Consider the following 23,415-nt stretch of genomic DNA (forward strand, 5'->3'; position numbering starts at 1 on the left):
GAGCAACCTATATGCAGGTCAGGAAGCAACAGTTAGAACTGGACATGGAACCACAGACTGGTTACAAATAGGAAAAGGAGTACGTCAAGGCTGTATATTGTCACCCTGCTTATTTAACTTCTATGCAGAGTACATCATGAGAAATGCTGGGGTGGAAGAAGCACAAGCTGGAATCAAGATTGCCAGGAGAAATATCAATAACCTCAGATATGCAGATGACACTACCCTTATGGCAGAAAGTGAAGAACTAAAGAGCCTCTTGATGAAAGTGAAAGAGGAGAGTGAAAAAGTTGGCTTAAAGCTCAACATTCAGAAAACTAAGATCATGGGATCTGGTCCCATCACTTCATGGCAAATAGATGGGAAACAGTGGAAACAGTGGCTGACTTCATTTTTCTGGGCTCCAAAATCACTGCAGATGGTGATTGATTGCAGCCATGAAATTAAAAGACACTTACTCCTTGGAAGGAAAGTTATGACCAACCTAGATAGCATATTCAAAAGCAGAGACATTACTTTGCCAACAAAGGTCCTTCTAGTCAAGCCTATGGTTTTTGCAGTAGTCATGTACAGATGTGAGAGTTGGACTGTGAAGAAAGCTGAGCGCCGAAGAATTGATGCTTTTGAAGTGTGGTGTTGGAGAAGACTCTTGAGAGTCTCTTGAACTGCAAGAAGATCCAACTGGTCCATCCTAAAGGAGATGAGTCCTGGGTGTTCATTGGAAGGACTGATGCTGAAGCTGAAACTCCAATACTTTGGCCACCTGATGTGAAGAGCTGACTCATTGGAAAAGACTCTGATGCTGAGGAAGATTGAGGGCAGGAGGAGAAGGGCATGACAGAGGATGAAATGGTTGGTTGGCATCACCGACTCAATGGACATGGGTTTGGGTGGACTCTGGGAGTTGGTGATGGACAGGGAAGCCTGGCGTGCTGTGGTTCATGGGGTCGCAAAGAGTCGGACACGACTGAGTGACTGAACTGAACTGAACTGACTTTGGGGACTTCCCTTGTGGTCCAGTGGTTAAGAATCCGCCTGCCAATATAGGGGACATAGGTTCAACCCCTGCTTCAGGTAGATTCCACATGCCACGGAGCAACTAAGCTAGTGTCACAGCTAGAGAATGGACTGCGCTCACCGCAGCTAGAGAAAGCCCACATAGCAATGAAGACACAGAGCACAGCCAAAAATTAATTACTTTTAAAATAATAATAATAATGTGACTTCCAAGACCAGGTCATAAAAGGCACGTGGCTGCCGTGTTACCCCCTTTTGGCTCGCTTGCTGTTGGGGAGGCCAGCCGCCATGTTGTGAGGGCACTCAAGCAGCCCCACGGCACAGCCCTTGAGGTGCGGAGCTGAGGCCGCCTGCCTCCAGCCTTGTGAATGACCCCTGGAGCAGGTCCTCCAAACCCCGGCTGACTCCTTGACTGCAGCCTCCTGAGAGACCCTGAGACAGAACCACCCAGCTGAGTCACTCCCTGATTTCTGACCCACAGAAACAGTGTGAGATAAATATCTGTTCTTTTAAGCAGATCTATGAATTTTCTGTTTTCTGCTATGTAGCAAATTATCACAAACCTAGTGGCTTAATAAATTTATTATCTCACAGTTTTCCTAGGTCAGAAGTTTGGCACAAGTTTTCTGCTCAAGGGTCTCGTTGGGCCAAAATCGGGGTCAGCCGGGGTCCCAGTTCCCATCTGGAGACTCTGGGGGAAAAATCTGCTTCCAGGCTCCTTCTTGATTTTGGCAAAATTCGGTTCCTGTGGTTGTAGGTCTGAGGTCCCCGTTTCCTCGCCAAGTTTCAGCCGAGGGCTGCTCTCAACTCTAGAGGTGACCCACATTTCATCCACACTCAGCCCCTCCCCCTCCCCTCCAGCGACAGCCCATCACATCTTTCCTGTGCTTCAAATCTCTGACTTCCTCTTCTGGCACCAGCCAGAGAAAACATTCCGCTTTTGAAGGGTTCAGGGGATTAAGTTAGATCCACTGGATAACCTCCCTTTTGTAAAAGCAACCTTATATCGTAACCTAATCACAGGAGCAGAATCCATTATAAGCATGTCCTGGGGATGAGATGGGGTGGTGGGAAAGGAAAGGGGCTCTCTTAGAATTCTCCCCTCCGTAGCACCAAGATTTGTACACAGAAAACTAACACAGCCGTTGAGAAGCTTTTCCCATATGGAAGCTCACGTCCTTGAGATTTAGAACATTTTTTCCCCTCCATTTTCTCTGTTCTCTAACGTTGCATCTTGAGGGACAATCCTCTAGTTTCTTGATCTTTTTATGTCGGATTTCCCTGTGTCTTTCTGGGAGGTTTTCCAGTCGCTTGCAAGGCTAATAGTGAAAGTTTTTCTTTCTGCCCTCACCTCTCTAGTTCTCTCTTGGTCACTGAACGTTCCTCTATGCAGCGTCTCGTTCTCGCTTTAGAGATACAACGTCTCTTATTTCTCTTAGGGTTTTTCTTGTCTTGTGTTTTCCTCCTCCCCGAGTTGGCCCTGTTTTCCAGGAGCTCTTTTCCTCTGCTGAAGCTGACCTCTGATTTTCCTTGTACAAGCCTGCCTCCAGTGTCCAGTGATCCTCGTCTGTGAGTTCACACTGAAGATCAGGAGACTGAAAACAGACCATCAGAAGCTTGCTGACTATGGACAGGGCGTGTGGACAGGTGAGTCTCATCCAGGCAGCTGGGCAGGCTCTGGCAGTCACAGTAGAGTCCCAGAGTCAGCATCCGACGTGTCCTTTCTGGGGTGGGTCAGTCTCTCCACAGAGGATCCCCCAGCCTCCAGCCTGGGGGGTGGGAAGTAGGGCTGCCGGCTTCCAGGGACCACACTGGGCGGTGGGACCCATGACCTTTCTCTCTACCCTTTGTGTCAAGCCTGACCACACCCTCAATTCAGCCTTCTGTCCTCAAGTTCAAGGCCTCCAGCACAGGTTTTATTTAGATGGTATGTTTATTAGTCTTGTGGAGTGAGAAGCTAAGAGAGCTGTTGTTTAGTCACTCAGTCGTGTCCGACTTTTGCGACACCGTGGACTGTAGTCTGCTAGGCTCCTCCATCCAAGGGACTTCCCAGGCAAGAATACTGGAGCAGGTTGCCATTTCCTCATCCAGGGGATCTTCCCCACCCAGGGATCAAACCCCTGTCTCCTGCATTGGCAGGCAGATTCTTTACCACTGAGCCAGCTGGGAAGCCTAGTGTTGTGGAATGAGAAGCTAAGAGAGATTGGAGGACTAAGAGTCTCCCAAATTATCCCTTTTTCCAAAATACTTATTTTCATTTATTTGACTGAGCTGGGTCTTTGTTGCAGGATGTGAGATCTACTTCCCTGACCAGGGATCGAACCCAGGTCCCCTGCATCGGGAGCACAGAGTCTTAGCCACTGAACCACCAGAAAAATCCCCAGAATTGTCCCTTTGCAGATCCATGATGCCAGGTGATGGGGTATAAAAATGAACCACACAGGTTCTGCTGTCGGGGCTGAAGACCTACTGATGTCTGTGCACCTACTCTGTGCTGGGCACTGAATCTGGATCAGGGTTTTGTCCTTCAGGGACCATTTGGCCACATCTGGAGACATTTTTGGTGTCACAGCTAGGGGGTGGATGTGGGTACCACTATCTAGTGGGCAGAGGCCGGGCACACTCCTCACACTCTCCAGGGCACAGGGCTGTCCCCACAGCAGAGAAGTCAGTAGTGCTGTGGTGGAGAGTCCTGCCCTAGAATGATGGGACACGTTCCCTGGCTTCATGGGAAGGGAGCAAAGGTTTTCTGTCTCCTCAGCACCTGCTGTGTGTTTTCACAGCAACCCCTCCACCCAGGGGTCCTCCGCTTTCAGCCTGGGCAAGGGGCGTCGGGGTGGGTACCACGCATGCCCTCTTTCCTGCCTGGTTCCCCACCCCCACCCCTTCAGCCTCGGGGGAGGAGCGTAGGGTGGCAGCAGCTATCAGGGTGCAAGCTGGCCTAGACCCGTGGCCCTGCTTGACGTTGGTCCCCACCAAGCCATGTGACAAGACCAGGCCACAAGAAAGAGGTTTCAACAAGCGTTATCGCTTCCTGGAACTCCGACTCGGCGACTTCCCCGAAGACCGGCTGTGCCTGGCGGGCGGGCTGTGCGCGGCGGGGACCGAACTGTGCACCACGGGGACCAGGCTGTTCCCTTCCTCCTCCGCTGTCCCCGCAAGCTGCCACCCTCTCTCAGTCTGACTACCTGGAAAGACTCCACCCCTCCGGGCCCAGCGCCCCTATGGCTTGGCTGTCATTTCAGCACCTGTCCCAGGAGTGGTGGGGCAGGGCTGATCCAGGAGGTCCTTCCAGCGACCTCTAGGATGCTTGGACTGAGCTGAACCGGGCTGAGACCCCAGATGTCCAGAAACCCACCTGCTGTCCTCTCTGCCCCTGATGGGGCAACTGGCAACCAGGTTGGGCACAGATTTGCTTCAGTGTTACTGTCCGCAAAATGGACACAAATCTCCCATTCCATTTCATCTGCCCATCAGACAGACGGTAGGCAGACACACAATTCCTGTTTCTGTCTTCTGGTTTGAGCCTTGGAAACCCAGAGAGGGAAGAGAAAAGTCCCATATTGGCAGGGGCAGAGAGGGGACAGAAACTGAAGGCTTCTGGGATGTCACTATCTCTGGGTGACTGTGATGACTCTGGAATAAGTCACTTCCTCGAGTCCCCACTTCACAGAAATCTAGACTGTAAATATAGACCTGGCCGCAATGGGGTGGGGTGGTGGGGGCCTGGGTAGCCAGAATGAGAGGGTGGGTGAAGAGGAGGAAGCAAGGAGAAAACCATCCTCTGAGCAGGCAGGCGCCCCAGGGTCCTGCCAGTGGGGTTTACTTATTCTGTCGAAATGAAAATGCTCTGACATTGAACAGTATTGCCAATACTGTTTGTGTTTTTGACCTACAAAATCAGCAATTTCATGTGATTCAGCCTAAGATAATCCACCCGCCAGACTGTTTCGAGAATTAAAGATAGCCTGACGTGCTTAGCTGCATGCCTCTATGTAATCAGTGCTACGTCAAGAATAGCCCTTATGTCATTTGATAACACATATATCTCTTATCTAATATATCACCAATGATATTAGTATTCCCTGGTGGTTCAGACGGTAAAGCGTCTGCCCGCAATGCGGGAGACCTGGGTTCAATCCCTGGGTTGGGAAGATCCCCTGGAGAAGGAAATGGCAACCCACTCCAGTACTCTTGCCTAGAAAATTGCATGGATGGAGGGGCCTTTTGGGCTACAGTCCATGGGGTCACAAAGAGTCGGACACGACTGAGCGACTTCACAACTTCAGTGATAGTAGTGACACTAAATGTTACCCATTCTCTCCTCTGTCCTCCTTGTCAAATCCACATTGGTTGATCATGCAGCGTGCACCCAGGATGGGTGTGAGCATTCTTCACTGTCACCAACACTCATGTCACCCCTGATTCCTGAGCATGCACCCTTTGCAGGCAGGTGGTGAAAGCTCCGCATTTGTGTCCACAGGTGCCTGAGCCAGCACAGCACTACATGCCACTTGTCAGTCTGAGCACCGCTGCTGGGACCTCCCAGTAATAGGACCTCCTTTTACTAACTTGTGCAAGCTGCAGCTGGCTCATGGGTCATCTTGAATTTACGTTCAACCATGCTGTTTGGGCCAGAAGTCAACCTGATTTGGGAATATTGCTGTTCCTAACTCCAGTACTCTTGCCTGGCAAGTCCCATGGACGGAGGAGCCTGGTGGGCTGCAGTCCATGGGGTCGCCAAGAGTCGGACATGACTGAGCGACTTCCCTTTCACTTTTCACTTTCATGCACTGGAGAAGAAAATGGCAACCCACTTCAGTGTTCTTGCCTGGAGAATCCCAGGGATGGGGGAGCCTGGTGGGCTGCCGTCTCTGGGTTCACACAGAGTCGGACATGACTGAAGCGACTTAGCAGCAGCAGCAGCAGCAACCATAATATAGGACTTTACATCAATGCCTTTAATGTCACCTTGGTGTCCACTCTGTGTCTTAATCCAGGGCTTATTTGAGATCCCTGTGAGTGGTTCACCATCCTTGCAACAGGCAGATCACCTTAGATTCTCATGAAGAAATCTGGGAAGATGGGGGAAAAGGATGGAGCCAAGGCCAGAGCTCTGTGGCACAGTTCTCAAGACCCGTTGGCCAGTTGGGGTGTGTGTGTGTGTGTGTGTGTGTGTGGTTAACAATTTACCAAGTTAGAGACCCAATCAGGATGTTTATGCTTCTGTCTGGATTCAGACCTCACTGAGGTCCAATTTTGGTTTTGCCACATGTTAACTCTGTGGCGCTTGGCAAGTCATTTCACTTCTCTAGGCCTCAGTTTCTTCATCTGAAAAATGGATACTAATAGTCCTCCCCTACAGAGGAGTAAGAAGGACTAACCGAGACTGTGGGTGGGGGGTGGGGGGCACCCCAGTGGTGTCTGGCATACGGTGGGTGCTCAGTGTGAGCCTGAGTTTGAGAATAAGCCAGTGGCACAAGTCGTTTCTGCACCAGATACCTCCTGGGAAGGTCAGTAGCAGCATGACCGAGGCAGCGGTGAGGCAAGGCTGTCCCTCAGGGACACACCAGATGGTTCTTCTGAGGGCCAGCCTCCCTCGCCTCAGGACAGAGTGCCCGCAGCCTCTGCTAGTGTAGCCCTGCTGACCAGCAGCCCCTCCTTTCCAGCCTGCCCAGGGGTTTGGGCCTCCCCCGAACAAGAGCGACTTCCCGTCTCTGCACAGCAGCTTTCCCGTTTGTAAAGAAGGAGCCAAACCTCAGTGGGCCCTTGAGAGCATCTGGTGAGCTGTGCCTCACAAGGACATGGGTCGCCTTGCTGGCTCCAACTGTACCTCAGCTTCCTCACTGGTAAAACAGGTACCATCGTTACCATCTTGTCAGCCAATGACTTGGAAGGTTGTTCATGAAATGCTCAGTGGAAAAAGCAGGTTATGACATGGGTTATGAAGAATGGTATCTTCCTCATTTTACATCCCTGGATATGTTCCAATGTCTCCTACTTTATAGTCTACGGGAACTTGAATAGAATTCGTATCCTACTTTTGTGTGAAAACTGTATAAATCTTAATTACATTGAATTGGTTCACAGTACTTTTCAGGCCTACTCTATCCTATTTTTCTGTATATTCAATATATTAACTTTTGAGAGTTTGATATTGAAATTCCAATTAAAAACCTTAATTTATCTACTTTAAAAAATAAGTGTAATATATGTAGCTTTGTTCTGGATTTTCCAGCTTTCCTGTACATGTGTTATCATACTTTCATAGTTTAAAAGTAAAAAACAGTGGTGTCTTTAAAAAAAAAAAAAAGCGTGTATCTGGAAATCAGGAAAATATATAAAATGTATTCTATGCTATCATTATTGGTAGATTCTTTTACGAATTTAACAACAAATGTGAAGATTAAACAATAATGTGGACTGACCCAGGATGTGACCATGGGGGCGGGAAGGCAGTGGGGATATGGAAACTCTGTGCTTCCCGCTCAATTTTGATGTGAACCAAAACTGCTCTAAAAATAAAGTCTGTTTTAAAAAAGAAAAAAGGGAAGGAAAATTTTTTAATGTGGAATTTTTTTTTTTTTCCCAGCACGAAGAAGTTACGAACCACCATGAATCAGGAGGTGTGAAAGTGTCTACATTCCAGCTTTCCTTGAGGGCAGATGTCAGCTGGAGAGGGGAGTACCCTGGGCCCCAGATCCCGGCAAAATGAGTCTTGCTTCTTTCAGTCGGAGAGTTGTTCGGCCTCTTCTTAGGATGAGTGAGTGGTTCCATTTCACTCACTCACCCTTTGTTCCAAGCAAACCTGACCCCTGACCCTTGCTGCTCATCAAACTCTGATTACCCAAGACTCTCTGGGGTTGCCAGTGACAGAAGCATAAGTCAGACAAGCATAAGCAGAAAAGGAACCTTGTGGCGTGTGTCACAGGTAAGCCCAGGGGTGGGTTTCAGGTATGGCTGGATGTAGGGGCTCCCACGAGGCGTCAGGGCTCTGTCCTGTGCTTCTTCTCTTCTATTCTCTTGACTCAGCGGGCACAATGGCTGCCAGGGGGCCTGCGTTTAGAGGAAAGAGTTCCTGCAGAAAAAGTCCCAGGAGGGTCTCTGACTGGTCCAGCTTAGGTCATGGGCCTACCCTGAACTGGGGCATGGGGAGCTCAGGCCGTCTTGCCCACATCCACCTGTGGTCACAGGGCGCTGAGGCAAGGCCCCCTCAGGATCTTACAGAGGCGGGTGGGGCAGTTCCCTGAGAGCAGCGCGCCCTGTGTGGACCCTCCTTTCCGGCCGCTGCGTCTCTGTGCCTGCCGGCCCCTCTCCCTCTTTGGAATGTGGGCAAAGAGACTGTCAGGTCACGACTGTTCTGTGAGGGCCCAGGCACTTTGGGCTGCCACAAACCTGGCTGTGAATCCTTGCTGTGCTCCAACAGGCTGTGTGACGTAGGCAAGTCACTTGAGCTCTCTGAACCTCATTTTTTTCTCCTCACCTTGTCTGTCCACGGAGAGGTGCTTGTGTGCAGAAGCCCAGGGCCTGGGGCGGAGGGCGAGCTCCGGTGAGACAGCCACGGTCAGGATCTGGATGCTGACTGGAGCTCGCTTAGGGGAGAGTCTAGGCTGCCTTTGGATCTCCCCTCCAGCTGTGACGTCTTGGGCAAATACATCCACCACACTTCTCTGAGCCTTAGTTTCTCTGCCCACAAAAAAAACAGAGAAACTTGCCTCTACAGGGACAGTTATACAGATTCACTGGAAGGACGGAAGCTCCAGTACTTTGGCCACCGGATGTGAAGAGCTGACTCATTGGAAAAGACCCTGATGCTGGGAAAGATTGAGGGCAGAGGATAAAGGGGTAACAGAGGATGAGATGGTTGAATGGCATCACCGACTCAATGGACATGAGTTTGAGCAAGCTCCGGGAGATGGTGGAAGACAGGGGAGCCTGGTATGCTGCAGTCCATGGGTCACTCAGTCAGACACGACTGAGCCACTGAACAATGACACACAGATTATGGGAGATTACAGAGGCCACTTTGCACATGCTCTTCCCTCTGAGATGCCCTTCCCCACCTTGACTGCCCAGGTGGATTCCTTCTCAACTTATGCTTTAGGACTCTGCCGGTGACATCCCCAGGGTGCCTCCCCTGACTCTACATCCTCCAACGTCCTCTTATTCTTAAACTAATTAGCTGTTTTCCTGGTTCCCCCCCACCCTCCACCAACCCTCCAGCCACCTGGATCAGGGGATACCAAAACCCCATTGATGCCCTTTTTCTCCTAACTCTCTGAACAGCTCAGATTGGCCTCTTCCCTTGCACCTGGGACTACTGGAAGCATGAATAAACATTTGTGGAATGAATGCTTGACTCCCAAATTTTCTTTATGATGGGCCTGTGGTGCCATCTCTGCTGGCAGCATGGCGCCCACCAGGGGAGGGGAACCTTGGGTGAGGGAGGAAGTCCAGGTTGCTGCTGGTAGCCCAGGCAGCTGATTTCTAAGAAACCAGCTGAGGGACAGGAAGGCTGGGGCAAAGCTCAGGATGGCTTTTACTTTCAGTTTTCTGCGTCTGGAGCAGTGTAGGTACCCAAGGTTCTTGGCTGGGAGGGGACGGTGTTACAGTCACAGCGTTGTCAAATGTCAAGGACAGAGACCAGGCCCAGAGCCCGGAGAGGTCTTGCCCGGCCCCATCCACAGCTGTCAGGGTAGGAGCAGGGACCGCTGGGGGTAATGGCCGCCCGGCCCGGTCCGGCCCGGCCATCAGGGCTTCCTGTTTATTCACTTGACCTTTATTTTGTACATGGTTCGGATTATTTATTCCTTCACCCATTCATTCATTCATGCACTCATTCATTCACTCACCCATCCATCCACTCACCCATGCACAAGTCCTTTCTCTCACTCCTAAGACCTCTCTGTCTTCTCTTTCCTTCCTATTTTCCCGGGTTGTCTTTCCCCTCCTCTTCCCACTCCCTGTCTCCCCAGCTCTGCCTCTTGCTCCCTCTCTCTGCCTATCTGCACGCCTTGCTTCCCCGCCCCCTTTTCTGACTCACTCACCTATTTTTGCCCCTGAGGTGATAGCTGAGCTGGGCTTTGAAGACTGAGTAGGAGTCTTGACCTGGGCAGTCAAGTGAAGAGGATGCAAGAGAAACATCAAAGACTTCCCCTGGGTTGCTCAAAAGGCCAAAGGATCATGGAAGCAGATGGGGAATGTGAAGAGGACAGTGAGGGGCTAAAATGTACAGTGGGGCTGGGCAGTGAAGGACCTCAGAGCCCGTGGGGAAGGGGTCAGATTTTAGTGTCTAGCAGCTGGGAGCCATTAGAATGCTGTGGGGTCATCTGGCTTGGTCCCAGTACTGCTTCTATGACTTTATCAGCCATGAGATCTAGACAAGGAGCTCAACCTCTCCTGGCCTAGTCTGTGAAATGAGACAATAAGGGTACCCATCTAGAAAGAGCTAGATAAAGGGGAGCCGGTAGCAATACTCACTGGCAGGGGGAGCCAAGGGTATGTGTGTGTGACCAGGGGTTTCAGGTGAATGAATCAGAAGTTTAGATGGTCACACCCAATTCCCTCCATTGCCTGCCAAGGGGCCAAGCCCACATCTCTGTTCCTCAGTTTCCCCATCTGCAATCCAATGAGGGGAAGGTCCACTTTAAGCTCAAGCCTGCACTCCTCACCCCACCCCCATGCCCTGCCCACTTGGCCGGGGGCGCCCGCCAGGCCCCCCTCCCGCCAGGACCTGAGGGAGTTTCACTTTGACCCACCTTCCAGAAACTATGGCCCTTCCTGTCACCAGGTTACCACAGAGGGAACTTGGCAAAAGATAAGATTAGCAGCACGGAGGAACCCCAGGCTGGCCATGCTAGGCTTTCATTTTTAGTGTCCCAAGCTGGGCCCCTACATAGGGTCCACCCTGCCCTGCCAGCGTCACGCCTCATATTGAGCATGTACTCTGTGCTTATATCACTTCCTATTAATACTATGTACCTGTGAGATCCGAGGCCTTACCCCATTTCACAGGTGAGGAAACTGAGGCTTAGTCAGTGCCCATGACACATAGCTGGCAGCCAAGCTGGGCAGTTTCCCAGGCACGGGATGGGTGTCCTGGAGGGTCCCTGGATGATGGTTTTAGGTGAGACCCAGGGACACTTTGATAAAACATTGAGCTGATGTGCAAGATTTCCTATTTTCCACTCAAGTAAAGGAGACAGTCTCATATGGGTGTCTGTGTCTTAAACACCTCTCTGCCACTTGACACGTCTCGCTCTCTCTTCCCCTCCCTCCCTCGCTCTCAGCCACACACAAAACAGGCTTTTTGTGTGTGTGTGTGTGCTCAATCATGTACAACTCTTTGCAACATCATGGACTGTAGCCCGACAGGCTTTTCTGTCCATGGGATTTTCCAAGCAAGAATTCTGGAGTGGGTTGCCATTTCCTCCTCCAGGAGACTTTCCCAACCCAGGGATCGGACCCTCATCTCCTGTGGCTCTTTCATTGGCAGGTGGATTCTTTACCACCACATCACCTGGGAAGCCCACATACAAGAGACCTTCTCTGAAAGCAGAGCAAGACACCGATCTCTAGCTAAAACTTGCTAACACTGTTTGAATTTCATTGCATTTTTTTCAAGGGTTACCTTTTAGTGGCAGGTGACTCTGGCTTTCTGTGTATAGTTATGATACATTTCCCTTTGAATAAAACTTACCTAAGGAAACCGAGTAACTTGAACAGCTGCAACTTGGATAGAGCTGGCAAAAATCATAAAAGTGGATCTCCGGTGTCTGATAGTTTGGAAACCTTAGCTTAAAGCGAGGGAATGGCTATAAAATCGGGCTGCCTGTGTTGGAACCTCCTAGGTTCTGCCACGTAGCCGCTGTGTGACCGTGGGCACTTTATTTAACCTCTCTGTGCCTGTTTTCTCATCTGCAAAATGAGTATCATAACAATAATATGTCTGTTTGATATGGTTCTTGTGAGGGTTAAATGAAACACAACGCATGAATTACATAGAACAATGCCTAGTGTCTAGTGAGCAATTGACATGATGGGCTGGTAGCCTCAACCATTTGCAGCAAATGACAAGCTGAGAAAGCAAGCAAGTCTGTCTGACTTCATGACTGTGCTCACTCAAATACACAGGGCAGCCCATGTGAAGCAAAATAGTAATAATTATTATAACCTCTATATTTGTGTCATGATCCAAGTTATCTCCACTTAGAGTAAATCATTTGATCCTCATAGCCCTTCCGAAGCAAGGCAGAGTGCTTGTCGTTTAGTCTTGTTGTTATTCTTCAGTCACTCAGTTGTGTCCAACTCTTTGTGACTCCAGCACACCAGGCTTCCCTGTCCTTCACTGTCTCCCGGAGTTTGCTCAAACTCATGTCCAGTGAGTTGATGATGCCATCCAGCCATCTTGTCCTCTGTTGTCCCCTTCTGCTCCTGCCCTCAATCTTTCCCAGCTTCAGGATCTTTTCCAATAAGTCAGCTCTTTGCATCAGGTGGCCAAAGTATTGGAGCTTCAGCATCAGTCCTTTCAATGAATATTCGGGCTTGATTTCCTGTAGAATGGACTGGCTTGATCTCCTTGAAGTCCAAGGGGCTCTCAAGAGTCTTTTCCAGCATTGACTCTAATTCTTGTTTTATAGATGAGGCCACTACAGTCACACTAACAGAACTCGAACCCAGGGCCTGGGTCCCAGGTCTTTCTGCTGCTCCGTGTTGCCTCCCACAGTGAAATGTTGAGGGGAGGGGCCATCAAGGCTGACTTACCCAGGCCTAGCCCCCTCCTCTCCACCCTGCTCCTGGATGCCCCTCCCAGCTGCACCCAAGTGTGGGAGGTATGGGAGGGAGTGTCTCATCCCACAGGCCGCTGCAGGTCCCCAGGTGGGGCCAGCCCCGAATGTCACCCTCCTAACTCAGGATCCAGATGTCAGGCTCGCACCATTCCTGTCTTTGCCCATCAGCATTTGCATCCATACCCCCTCCACACACACCCCCCCACCAGCTGCCAGGACTGCCCCAGAGCCACTCCCGCAGGGTCCCTTCTGATCAAGCAGTCCTCTCCTAGGCTGAATTCTGATGCAACCTTGCAGATAAGTTACCAGCCCACTGTCTTGCCTGGCTTCCCAGCCTGTGCTAGAGGGAAAAGGATGAATGAGGTGCTCTGAGCCCTGGCTGGTTGTATGGCTCTGAACATCCTCCAGGGTGGCCCTAAGTCTCAGAAACCTATTAACCCATGAACCCTTGGGCATTGTAGTTGGTAAGACCATGACCTTGGGCATCAAGCACCTGGAGTCAAACTCTGGCTTTGCCATTTACACATTTGAGGTAGGGGGGTGGTGGTGGTGGTGGGCAATTCCTTCTTTTCTGAGCCCACCTCCTTGATGCAACCTGGGCCAAGTATTAGCATCCTTTAGGTGCTCAGTAACTGGCATTATATTAAAACAGCAGCAAGGCAAGGATCATAAAGCAGAGAGGCCAGCCCTAATTATTGGAGACCTATCACGTGTTAAACTCTTTACAGGTACCCTCTTACTTAATCTTGTCCATGGGATGGGTACATTGATTAATCTCATTTGCAGGTGAGAAACCTAGCGTTCAGGACCTAAGGGCCGTGTGAGTTGGCACAGCAGCGGCGGGTGTGCACTGGTATGGAGTGGAAGCTCTTTTTGGTCTCCTAAGACCAGAGGGGGCTGGGAGATCCCGCTCTTATGGGCTTGACCTGACCGCCCTCTCTGAGTGGGTGGTGGGGTGGGGATGGTAGTGCCGGTGGGGGCGGGGAGGTCTTCCAAGCGGGCAGCAAGCACAGGGAGGCGCTAGGACCACACGGAGGCCAGAGGGGCCGCAGTGCAGGGGCGGGGGTCGGGGGGCCAGAGCCGAGCACTGACAAGACCCGAGGAGCAGGTGAGGGCGGCCAGTGACGTCATCAGTGCGCGGCACCTGGCGTCCTGGGCGCCCTGGGGCCCGGGGAGACCTGGAGGCGACGGCACTCGTACGTGGACAAACCCTTCATCTTGAGACCTAACCAGGCGCGGGAACAGCATGTGCAAAGGCCCGGTGGCAGGAGGGCGTGCAGTGAGTGCTGAGGCCAGCCGCGCGGGTCCTCGGGGGTGGGGGCAACTGGGCCTTCTCCTGAGCGCGGCCGGGAGCCGTTGGAGAACTGGGGCTTGGAGATGCCAGGCCTCACGCGGCGGTGTCTGTTCTGAGGGCGGTGGTGTATCGGGGCCAAACAGGTGGTCTAGAGCAGGGGAATCCTTCTCCCCTGTGGGCTGTCTGAGGGCCAGGACCAGGTGGGAGGGGCAGTTGAGCGCCCATCTTGGGCACTGTTGTCCCTGTGTGAATTTGCTTCGTTGAAGACCACACTCTGCTCTCTGAGGCAACTTGAGACCCCTAGAATCGGCCCAGGGCTATTTTATTCCCTAGGAGCCTCGAGCCCTGGGGAGTCTCTGGATGACAGTAGTGGACGCCGGTGAAGGGGCTGCCCCGGGGAGGGGGATGCAAAGGCACTGGACACTCCACCCGATGTCAGGCCCAATCCACCTCCTCCTAGGTCCTGTGCTTCCTCTCCCCAGGTTGAGGCTGGCTGCTCCAAGAAGCCCCTCACTGGAGTCTGTGGGGCTGTGCCCTGGGGATTTGCTCAGACCTAGGTTGGGGATCTGATCATAGTTGAGGTTTCTGAAGAGCTGAGGGGGTCTGACCAAGAATGACCCCTCCCTCGCCACACACACACACACACACACACACACACCCCTGGCTCCCCACCACCACACACCTGCATACCCATCCCCTGGCTCCCCATCACAGTTCAAATCCACACACACACACACACACACACACACCCCTGGCTCCCCCCCACCACACACCTGCATACCCATCCCCTGGCTCCCCATCACAGTTGAAATACACACACACACACACACACACACACACACACCCCTGGCTCCCCACCACCACACACCTGCATACCCATCCCCTGGCTCCCCATCACAGTTCAAATCCACGCTCCTCACCAGTGGCTGTGCCCACTGCCCTCCCATCCCGCCTCACCTCCTGCCACTCGCCTTCACTCAACCCCTTCCCCTCCAGCTCCACCAGCCACTGGACTGGGTTGAGCTCGTTCCCAGTTGCTGTTCCCTCTACCTGAAATGCCTGCCTCCCCGGCTGGCTCTGACCTGTCATTCCAGGCACAATTTCAGTGTCACCTTGAAGGGGCCTTCCTGATCTTTCTTTCTGAAATAGTCCCAGTCTGCTATGCCACCACCTAGTTGAGTTGTCATCTTGAGCACTGTCACTACTTGGAATGTTCTGGTGCCTTTAGTTTCATAGTTAGTTAGTTAACAGTCTGAGGCCCTGAACGTGAACTCCATGAGAGCAGGGGCCAGACTCCCTTGACTGTGTCCATTCCTGTATCCACTGGGCTTAAGAGCAATGCCTGGAACGTAAGTCGGTGCTCAGTGCATGTTTGTTGAACCTCATTATCGTTTACTGAGCACCACATCATTTGGAGACATGTGGCCAGACTCTGGGCTAAATGCCTCTGTGCATCGCTTCAGGAAGAGGCTCAGCTCTGCACTTCCTGGCTCGGGGACAGTTAACAATCCCACTCAAGCTGGGAAGATCAAGCAGGCTGAAGCGAGACCTGGGGAAATGCCTCTTCACAGGGTTCCTCACTCTTCCCTCCTCCACTCTTGAAGAAACCAACTACCTTGAGAGTGTGGCAGAGCCGGTGCAAGTCTTGGCTGTCACTTTTGAGTTGTGTGACCCTAAGTAAGTGACAGTACTACTTTGGGCCTCTGTTTCCTATCTCTGAAATGGGGGGCAGAGTCCCCCGCTGAGGAAAGGCTTTGATGCGGGTCAGAGGCTGTTCTCACCCAGGCCCGCAGTCCCCGTCGTCCTGGAGAGCGGCCCCTTTGCCATCCTGCCCGCCCTCTGCTGCCCCGCTCACCCGCTGTCAGTGGGAAGAATACCTCAGTCGCACCTGGGCCCCCAGCCCAGGCCCACACATACACCAGTCCTCCTCTCACTTTTCATTCTTGTAAATTGACGTCAGTGCTGCTGAATCACGAAGCTGAGGTTTGAGACGACCTGCACGACGGGGAAGCCACGCGGCGCACGCCGCCCCCTGCCCTGCAGCGTCTGCACTGCTGTGCCCATCTGTTACTCGGGGTCTGGAGTGCAGCTCCCGGGGGCTTCTAGGTCATTTCAGGTCACGTTATGTATGGCAGTATAGCTTTAAAAAAAAAAAAAAATGACTCACAAAGAGAAGGGGCCAGCTCTGGGGAGTGTGAGTAAAGGAGCTTTACTTTCAGCTGTTTTGCTCAGGGAAATGGGTTTGTGTATGAGTTTGGGTAATAAAGATGTGACTTTTAAGGTTTTTTTTTTTGAGACGGGAAAAAACCCTGGAAATATTATAAACTTGACTGCTATTTGTCCCTCCTTAGATGAGGACCTGTTTCCTTATCTATAAGATGGCAATGTTAGTTAATAGCACCTAAATCCTAAGGCTCAGGTGAAGGTTGAATGTTTTAATATAGGTGACTAGGCGCTCAGAATGGTGCATTCCCAGTGATGCTAATATATATGTTAGCAGCTGCTACTGTTATTATTTCGACTGTTAGGCCTCATGGGAGGCTAGTGCTACCCAGCCTCTGAAGCAGTACTGAGTTTGCCATCTGGCTCCAGCACTTGCTGTATGCCCTGCTTTGCCTCTCTGAGCCTCAGTTTTCTCATCTATATAAAGGGGGAGAAGTTTCTAACCCACAGGCCAGTTGAGAGGCTTAAAGTAGCTAGCACAGGGCCCAGCATACAGTAGGCACTCACTAAGTGTCTGCCGTATGCCCAAGCACTGCCTTCTTGGGTTTCTCCTTGCCCTGCCCAAGCTGGGTAGGAGACAGGAAAGTCTGAACACGAGACTTGAGCCACAAAGCACAGAACAAAGGGAAGGGAGACGGTTCAAAGAAGAAAAAGAGCAATGATTCCTTGGAGGCACACAGACGTCACCTCCCTCCCTCCCTCCCACCCCGCCTCATTAAAGGATGAAATTGCCAAAGCTCTCTGAGATCCTAAATCTCTCCTGGCCATCCTTAACCTTGGGGCCTGGAACCTATTTAATCCCCAAGACAAGCCTGGGCCACTCCAGCTCTCCGGCTATCAAGTTAATTTTATGCTGCAGTTTAAAGTCTGAAAGGTATTATTAAATATTAGGACACTCCATTATAAACATGTCCAGGGCTGCAGAGGGCCATTCGGAGTTCTAAAATTGAAGTGGGATGTGTCCGTGAGGCCGCTTAACTCTGCACCTGAAAATGACTCGATTCACCGGGTGCAGCACCACAGCCCTGAGCGGCCAAAAGACCAGCCACAGATACAGGAGTAGCCGTAAAACCCATGTCCTGGGCATTCTCTAGTGATGCTGGCCAGCCCCAGTTTTGGAAAACATCACCTCCTCCACTATGCATCAGTACCTGCTGCTGAGGGTTACAGCAAAGCAACCTCTTCCAGCAAGCCATTTTAGAGGCAGTCACTGAGGCCCCTAGAGGCAAAGGGAATTGCCCAGAGCTGCCAACAGGGCCCTCCTGCCACCACAGACCACAGAGTGTCTTCTGGTTCCAAGTTGCGTGTTCACCAAAAAGTACACGAGACAAGACAGGGCGGGAAGAAGGAAGTTCAGACCTGACCCTGTTATCCCCATCCCATCTCAGTATCTCTGTCTCCCTAGATACAAGTTTCAGAATGTACCACTCCTCCTTCCAAAAACTCATCAACCCCCCCACCCCCACGCTCTTCCTGGAAGAAGCTGTGGTCACAGAATGAAAGAAGTTTCCCCTCTGTCATCCATTTCAAACAGATTTCTGGGAGGACGGCCAAAAAAAGGCCCAAGTGTCTTCTCTGACACCAGAATGACCACAGGCAAATTTACCCTGCCTTGGTTTTCTCTTCCATAAAATGGGGATAAGAGCCTTGCTTCATAGGGTAGTCTTTATAGATTAAGTAAATTTAAGCATATGTAAATAAAGTACAGACTAGGACCTGGCACACATTAAGTGCTCAGACACGAAGTGCCCTTTTACCAGACACACAATACCAAAACTAGACCAAGGGTTCCTCTCCCCCTGGGAGCTGAGGGTGAAGCCATGTGGGGTTCCCAGCCAAAGAACACCTTCAGCCACACCCACGTCAGTATTAGGAACCCGGACCCACTCATAACCGTGGAAAACCTTTGACCAAAGCACACGCTCTAGAAACCTTTTCTTTTTTTTTTTTTCTTAAAAAAAAAAAACTTTCATAATAAAGTTTATTACCTAAACTGGTGGTAAAAAATATAAAATAGGATTCTGCACAGCAGAAAAATAAAGCCAGAGACCCTCCCCAACCCCTGGTTTGTGCAAAGATACTGAGTATATGTAAACATGAAGAGGTAGGAGGTACGAGTTCAGGCCCTGGTCCCAGGTACAGTTTTAAGTTAAGCTGCTACGACAACCAGGGGGACCCAGAGGGAGCACCAGGAGGGGGCACCCCTCAAGAGGTGGGGAGGGGTCTGCGGCCTGGTCTCCAGCCCAGGGCAGGAGGCGCCTCGCCCCCTACGCCCGCTCCCTCCAACCCAGGTGGGGAGGGCACCCACATGGTCCAGGAAAATAATAATTAATAATAGAAAATAGTAAGAGGGCGCCCCAGTTAATGCTGCGGTGTGCGGCCGGTCAGATCTGGAAGGGGAAGGAGCTCAGGTAGTCGCGGAGGACGGGGTTGAGGGGGATGCGCGCCAGGTTCTCGCGGCCCACGGTGGCCACGATGCGCTGGCGGCACAGCTCCTGCAGCGGCCGCACGCGGCGCTGGCGCAGCGGGGCCCCCAGCATGCGGCGCGGCGCCGCCACGTAGTGCTCCAGCAGCTCGAAGAGGCAGTCGAAGCTCTCGCGGCTGCCGTCCAGGTGGAAGCGGCCGGCCTGGAAGTGCACGCGGATGCTCGTGGGGCCCGAGGCCATCTTCACGCTGAGGGCGAAGAAGCAGTTCCTCTGTCGGCTGTCGCGCACCAGGAAGGTGCCCACGGGCTCGGCGCGCAGCCGCTCGTGCGCTCCGTGCACGCTCAGGGGCCCCCAGTAGAAGCCGCAGGCGTCGAGGAGCGCGCTGGCTCGGGTGATGCGCCGGTACTCGGCGTGCGAGCGGAACGTGCGGAAGTGCGTATCGCCCGGGGCCGGGGCTGGAGCCGGGGCTGCGGCCGCCGGGCAGGGCCGCAGGCGCGCCGGGGCCGCGGACGAGGGCGAGGAGGTGGAAGAGGAGGAGGAGGAGGAGGAGGAAGAAGACTCTGGCCGCCGTCTGGGCTCTGCTGCCGTGGAGATTGCATTGTCGGCTGCCACCTGGTTGTGTGCTACCATCCTACACGCGGGGCCGGCCGGAGGGGTGGGCCATAGCGTCCGGGGGTGCGCTGATGGGGGAGACAGGCAGTGAGCAGAGTCCGGGTGCGACTGGGCAGGTGAGGGCCCGCGAGGCAGCTCGGGAGGGGCGGGGCCCTGGGCTGAGCCGCTCCTAAAGGGCCGAGGGCTCAAGCCCGCGTCAGCGCGGCCCTTTGGGCCTCAGTGGACTCATCTAGAAAATGGGCTTGCCGCCCGCGGCGCCCTTGCTGGCGGGTAGGAGCTCGGCGGCGCGCTGTGCCGCCTCCGAGTCCGAGTCCGAGTCCGAGAAGGGGGCGTGGAGAGAGGCGCCGAGCAGAAGCCTGCCCCGAACTCGGGCCACCGGGTCCTCGGCTCACCGCCCCGCGGCTGCCGCCTGCCGGTCAGGGCGGGAATGGGCGCCTCGTCCGGGCGATTCAGGCAGAAAAGCAGAAGAAAAGCGGCGCTGCGGGTAACCCAAGCCCGGGGTCCGCCAGGCTGGGGCCCGCAGGGGCCAGGGGCGTGGCGGACGCGACCCCACCACGCAGCCCCCGAGGCCGCCCCGGCCCCAGGCGGTCCCGTGCGTTCCCCCCCTCTCCCTCTAGCTTCGTCGCCCAGCGTCCGTCTCACCTGGCGGCGGGGCGCGGGGCGCCGCGGGAGGGGCGGCGGGGGTCTCCGGGGCGGCTCTCGCGCATGCTCCGGGGCCGGGAGCCGTGCAGCTGCCACGGCCGCAGCTCTCTCTGCTGCGCGCCCGCCCCTGCACCAGTCTTTTAAACCGGCTTGGAGGCGTAGGGTTTGCGAGGCCCCGCCCCTGAAGGCTCCGCCCCCTCCAGGCCCGCCCTTCCGCGCCACTTTCGGTTTCTTTTTCTGCGCACCGCGGAGGCCGGCGCCGCTCGACTTGTCCCACAAATCCGGGACCCCTCCCCGGGGAGGTCCCCCAGCCCTGACCTAGCCTCGCACCTGTCCTAGGACCCGTCTGTCAAGGTCTCTAGCACTGCCCTTGAACCTCCGGGGCACTCTCAGCACCCCCATTTTCGGACCTGGCGGCCCTCCGGTACCCCCACTGCCTTCGGTCGCACGTTTCTTCAGGCAAGCCCATTAGGATACTCCGGACTGGCCCTGACACACCAGTCACCTCCGCCAGGTGTCTCAGCACCTATCTCTGGTAGATCTGTGTCCTCTACTCTGGAGCCGAACACCTCCACCCTATCCCGGGCCTCACCTGGGACCCCTGGGGACTGCTGCCTCCATCGCCCTGCCCCCCTAGTCCCGGCGCCTCTAGATAGCCACCTCCGCCTCCCTCGCTGCCTATCTCTGTCCCTGATGTTGGCTTGGGGTTCCCAGGAAGCGGCGGGTTGACCACAGGCTTCGGAGGAACCCTTTGGCGGCGCGGGAGGGGTACCTCGACTGCGAGCCCAGTTCCTTGGAAACCGGGTGGGGCCTGGCAAGGTCCCCGGCGGCCCTGGCCTGCCTTTTCTCCTACCAGACAGCTGGAGAAACTGAGGCCCGGTGACCGGCAGAGAGGGAGGTCCAAACGAGGACACCCTGCTCGCTTTTATTTTGGGGAGAGGAGGGAGCAGCTGGGCACCTCTAAATGCACTTTGGAGACCAGGGAAAAGAGAGTTCATTTTCAGATGTGATCATTCCAGAAGCCTACTCTGAGCTTTCCTGGCCAGCCCCTCCTCTTCCTCCCTCCTCTCTTTTACAGATCCCACCCCACCCCCCCACCCCCCGTCCCCAACTGCTCCCTCCCCACACTCATACCTCGGGTCTTGGAATGATGGGGTACCCGCTACAGTTTGTACATTTGTGTATGATGCTGTCTGTCATAGAAGGGCATGGAGTAGGTGCCTGGCTAGTACATGTACTTTTGAATGAAAGAAAGAACAAATGAGCTTGGGGGCCGGCTGGTGGGTGGTGAGTCTCACAGCCTGGAGGGGTCAGGAGGAGTAGCTAGGCTTCGCAGGGTCCTGCTCAACACTGGCACACACTGCCCTCTACAGGCAACTCTCAGGCCGCAGCCCAGCTTTGCTGCTTGGCTCCAAGGCCCGGCGCCGGGTCCTCCTGCCAGCCTCCCTGGTGCTTTCCTGCCCTGGCCCCAGGCAGAGCCCAGGACTCCCGTGTTTCCTCGTGAAGACAAGAGGATGGCCCAGAACCCGCCTTGTGTAGGATCCCACTGTCTCCCGGAATCCGTGTTGGCAGCAGCTGATGTTGGTTGTTGATGTGGTCGTCCTGGGTCGTGTGTGTGTGTGTGTGTGTGTGTGTGTGTATGTGTGTGTGTGTGTGTGTGTGTGTGTGTGTGCAAGGACATGAGAAGATGCATAGCCATGCCTGTGCCAGGGTTCAGGTGCTGTGGTCATTCCGGAGCACCTGCGGGGGGCTGCCTTGTGGTGGGTGACAGCACAAAGCAGTGGTTAAAAGCTGGGCTTTGGACGCAGTCTGCCTAGTTTCCAATTCTAATTTTGCAACTTTCTGTCCCTCTGACCTTGGACGAGTAATTAACTCCCTTGCCTGGTTTCCTCATCTCTGAAGGGGGTAATAACATCTCCCTCATAGTGTGGGGATTAAAAGAGTGATTAGGGGTCATGTGCTTACACCAGTCCCTGGTGCGTCAGAGGCATTCAGGAGGTGTTTGCTTTCGCTGCTGTTGTTCATCGGCGGCCGTCAGCAGCAATGAGAGCATGTTGGAGCTCATGGCTTCATGTTAGAAGTCCTGGTGCGAGGAAAGCAGGCCATAGACAGTATGAGTGGAGTGAAAGGAGAGCGTTACACGGGGAGTTAACCAGGCCCCTGGCTGCTGGCAGTGGGGAGACACAGCACTTCCTTCTCACTCTAGCTGGAGGCGGGTGGTCCAGGCCCAGAGAAGGCAGCCAGGCTGGGCTGGCTCCTGCGTGACTTGTCTTCCTGCCAGCATGTCTCCTTGCCCAGAGCAGATCTATATCTGATGGCCCATATGCCCCCTACCACTCATTGACAGCCCAGATGGCTACTTTGAAGAGTTCCCTCTTATTCCTGAGCACTAGGACCGCCTCCTCTCGGCCCCTTACTTGTTCCCACATGCCCACCCATCCCCACGGAGCTCCCTTCTTCATTTCAGTTACTGTTACCTGTGACGTGTTAGGTTCTTCCCAACTGGCACTAGTGGTAAAGAACCCACCCGCCAGTGCAGGAGACATAAGAGATGTGGGTTCGATCTCTGGGTCAGGAAGGTCCCCTGGAGAAGGAAATGGCAACCCACTCCAGTATTCTTTCCTGGAGAATTCCATGGACAGAGGAGACTGGTGGGCTACAGTCCATGGGGTCGCAAAGAGTCAGATGTGACAGAGGCTACTTAGCATACACACACGTGATGAACTGGCCTAAACTGGCTGGGTAATAAATACTTCACAGTCCTTAGACCATTGGATTGACACCACGATCCAATCTGCCCATTTTACAGATAGAGAAACACCGGGGAGTCACTCGCCCAGGGGCACACAACTCAGAAGGGGCAGGGCGGAGGTTCACATGCAGGAGTTCAGACCCTAAAGCTTTCACCCGTGTTTGCTGTGCTATAGATTTCCTTCCTACCTCCTCTCCCCACCCTCTATCCCAACCGGATTCCTGGTGGTCTCCAATCCTGGTCTGTCTTCTGGTAAAACAGTAGATACCAAGGAAATCAGAGGGATGCATTTGCATCCTAAGCCTGCCTGGGGAAGAGTGAGGACCATTCTGCTAACTTCCCTCTTGTTTGGAAGATTGGGGATGCTCCAGGTTTTGGCAGCCAAGCCTCCGTCTCCCCGTTTTTGGCTCTGGGCCCTTCTGAGTCTCAGTTTTCTTGCCTGTACGGTAGGTCTGGCCTCCTCCTCCCCCCGCCCCGCCCCAAGCAGATTCTGGTTGTGCAAGAGTGGTGAGGCAGGCACAAGTTGCCAAGCACACGTGGGTTCTCCTCACCACCAATGGTGACAGTTACTACTACTTTGGTTTCATTTTCTAAAGCCCTGAGTTCAAAATGAAACCAAATCCAGGTACCAAAGGGAAAAAGAAATACGCTGATTGACAA

At 53.5% G+C, this 23,415-nt stretch overlaps 1 protein-coding gene and 1 long non-coding RNA gene across 2 annotated transcripts; one reads left to right on the forward strand and one right to left on the reverse strand.

Moving 5' to 3' along the window:
- The first annotated feature begins 1,686 nt into the window (after positions 1-1,686).
- LOC132343841 (uncharacterized) lies at positions 1,687-9,369 on the forward strand. The gene is made up of 4 exons (XR_009492830.1): positions 1,687-2,664; positions 6,687-6,875; positions 7,610-7,948; positions 8,741-9,369. It is a non-coding gene; the product is annotated as an uncharacterized lncRNA (long non-coding RNA).
- Positions 9,370-18,290: 8,921 nt separating this feature from the next.
- On the reverse strand, positions 18,291-20,120 carry SOCS1 (suppressor of cytokine signaling 1). The gene is made up of 2 exons (XM_002697964.6): positions 20,004-20,120; positions 18,291-19,429 (listed from the first exon to the last, which is right to left on the reverse strand). Exon 2 carries the CDS (start codon positions 19,377-19,379, stop codon positions 18,708-18,710), a length of 672 nt encoding a protein of 223 aa, XP_002698010.1. The 5' UTR covers positions 19,380-19,429; positions 20,004-20,120; the 3' UTR covers positions 18,291-18,707.
- Between the last annotated feature and the right edge of the window lie 3,295 nt (positions 20,121-23,415).

Source organism: Bos taurus, chromosome 25 (assembly GCF_002263795.3).
Source record: "Bos taurus isolate L1 Dominette 01449 registration number 42190680 breed Hereford chromosome 25, ARS-UCD2.0, whole genome shotgun sequence".
Classification (NCBI taxonomy): Eukaryota; Metazoa; Chordata; class Mammalia; order Artiodactyla; family Bovidae; genus Bos; species Bos taurus.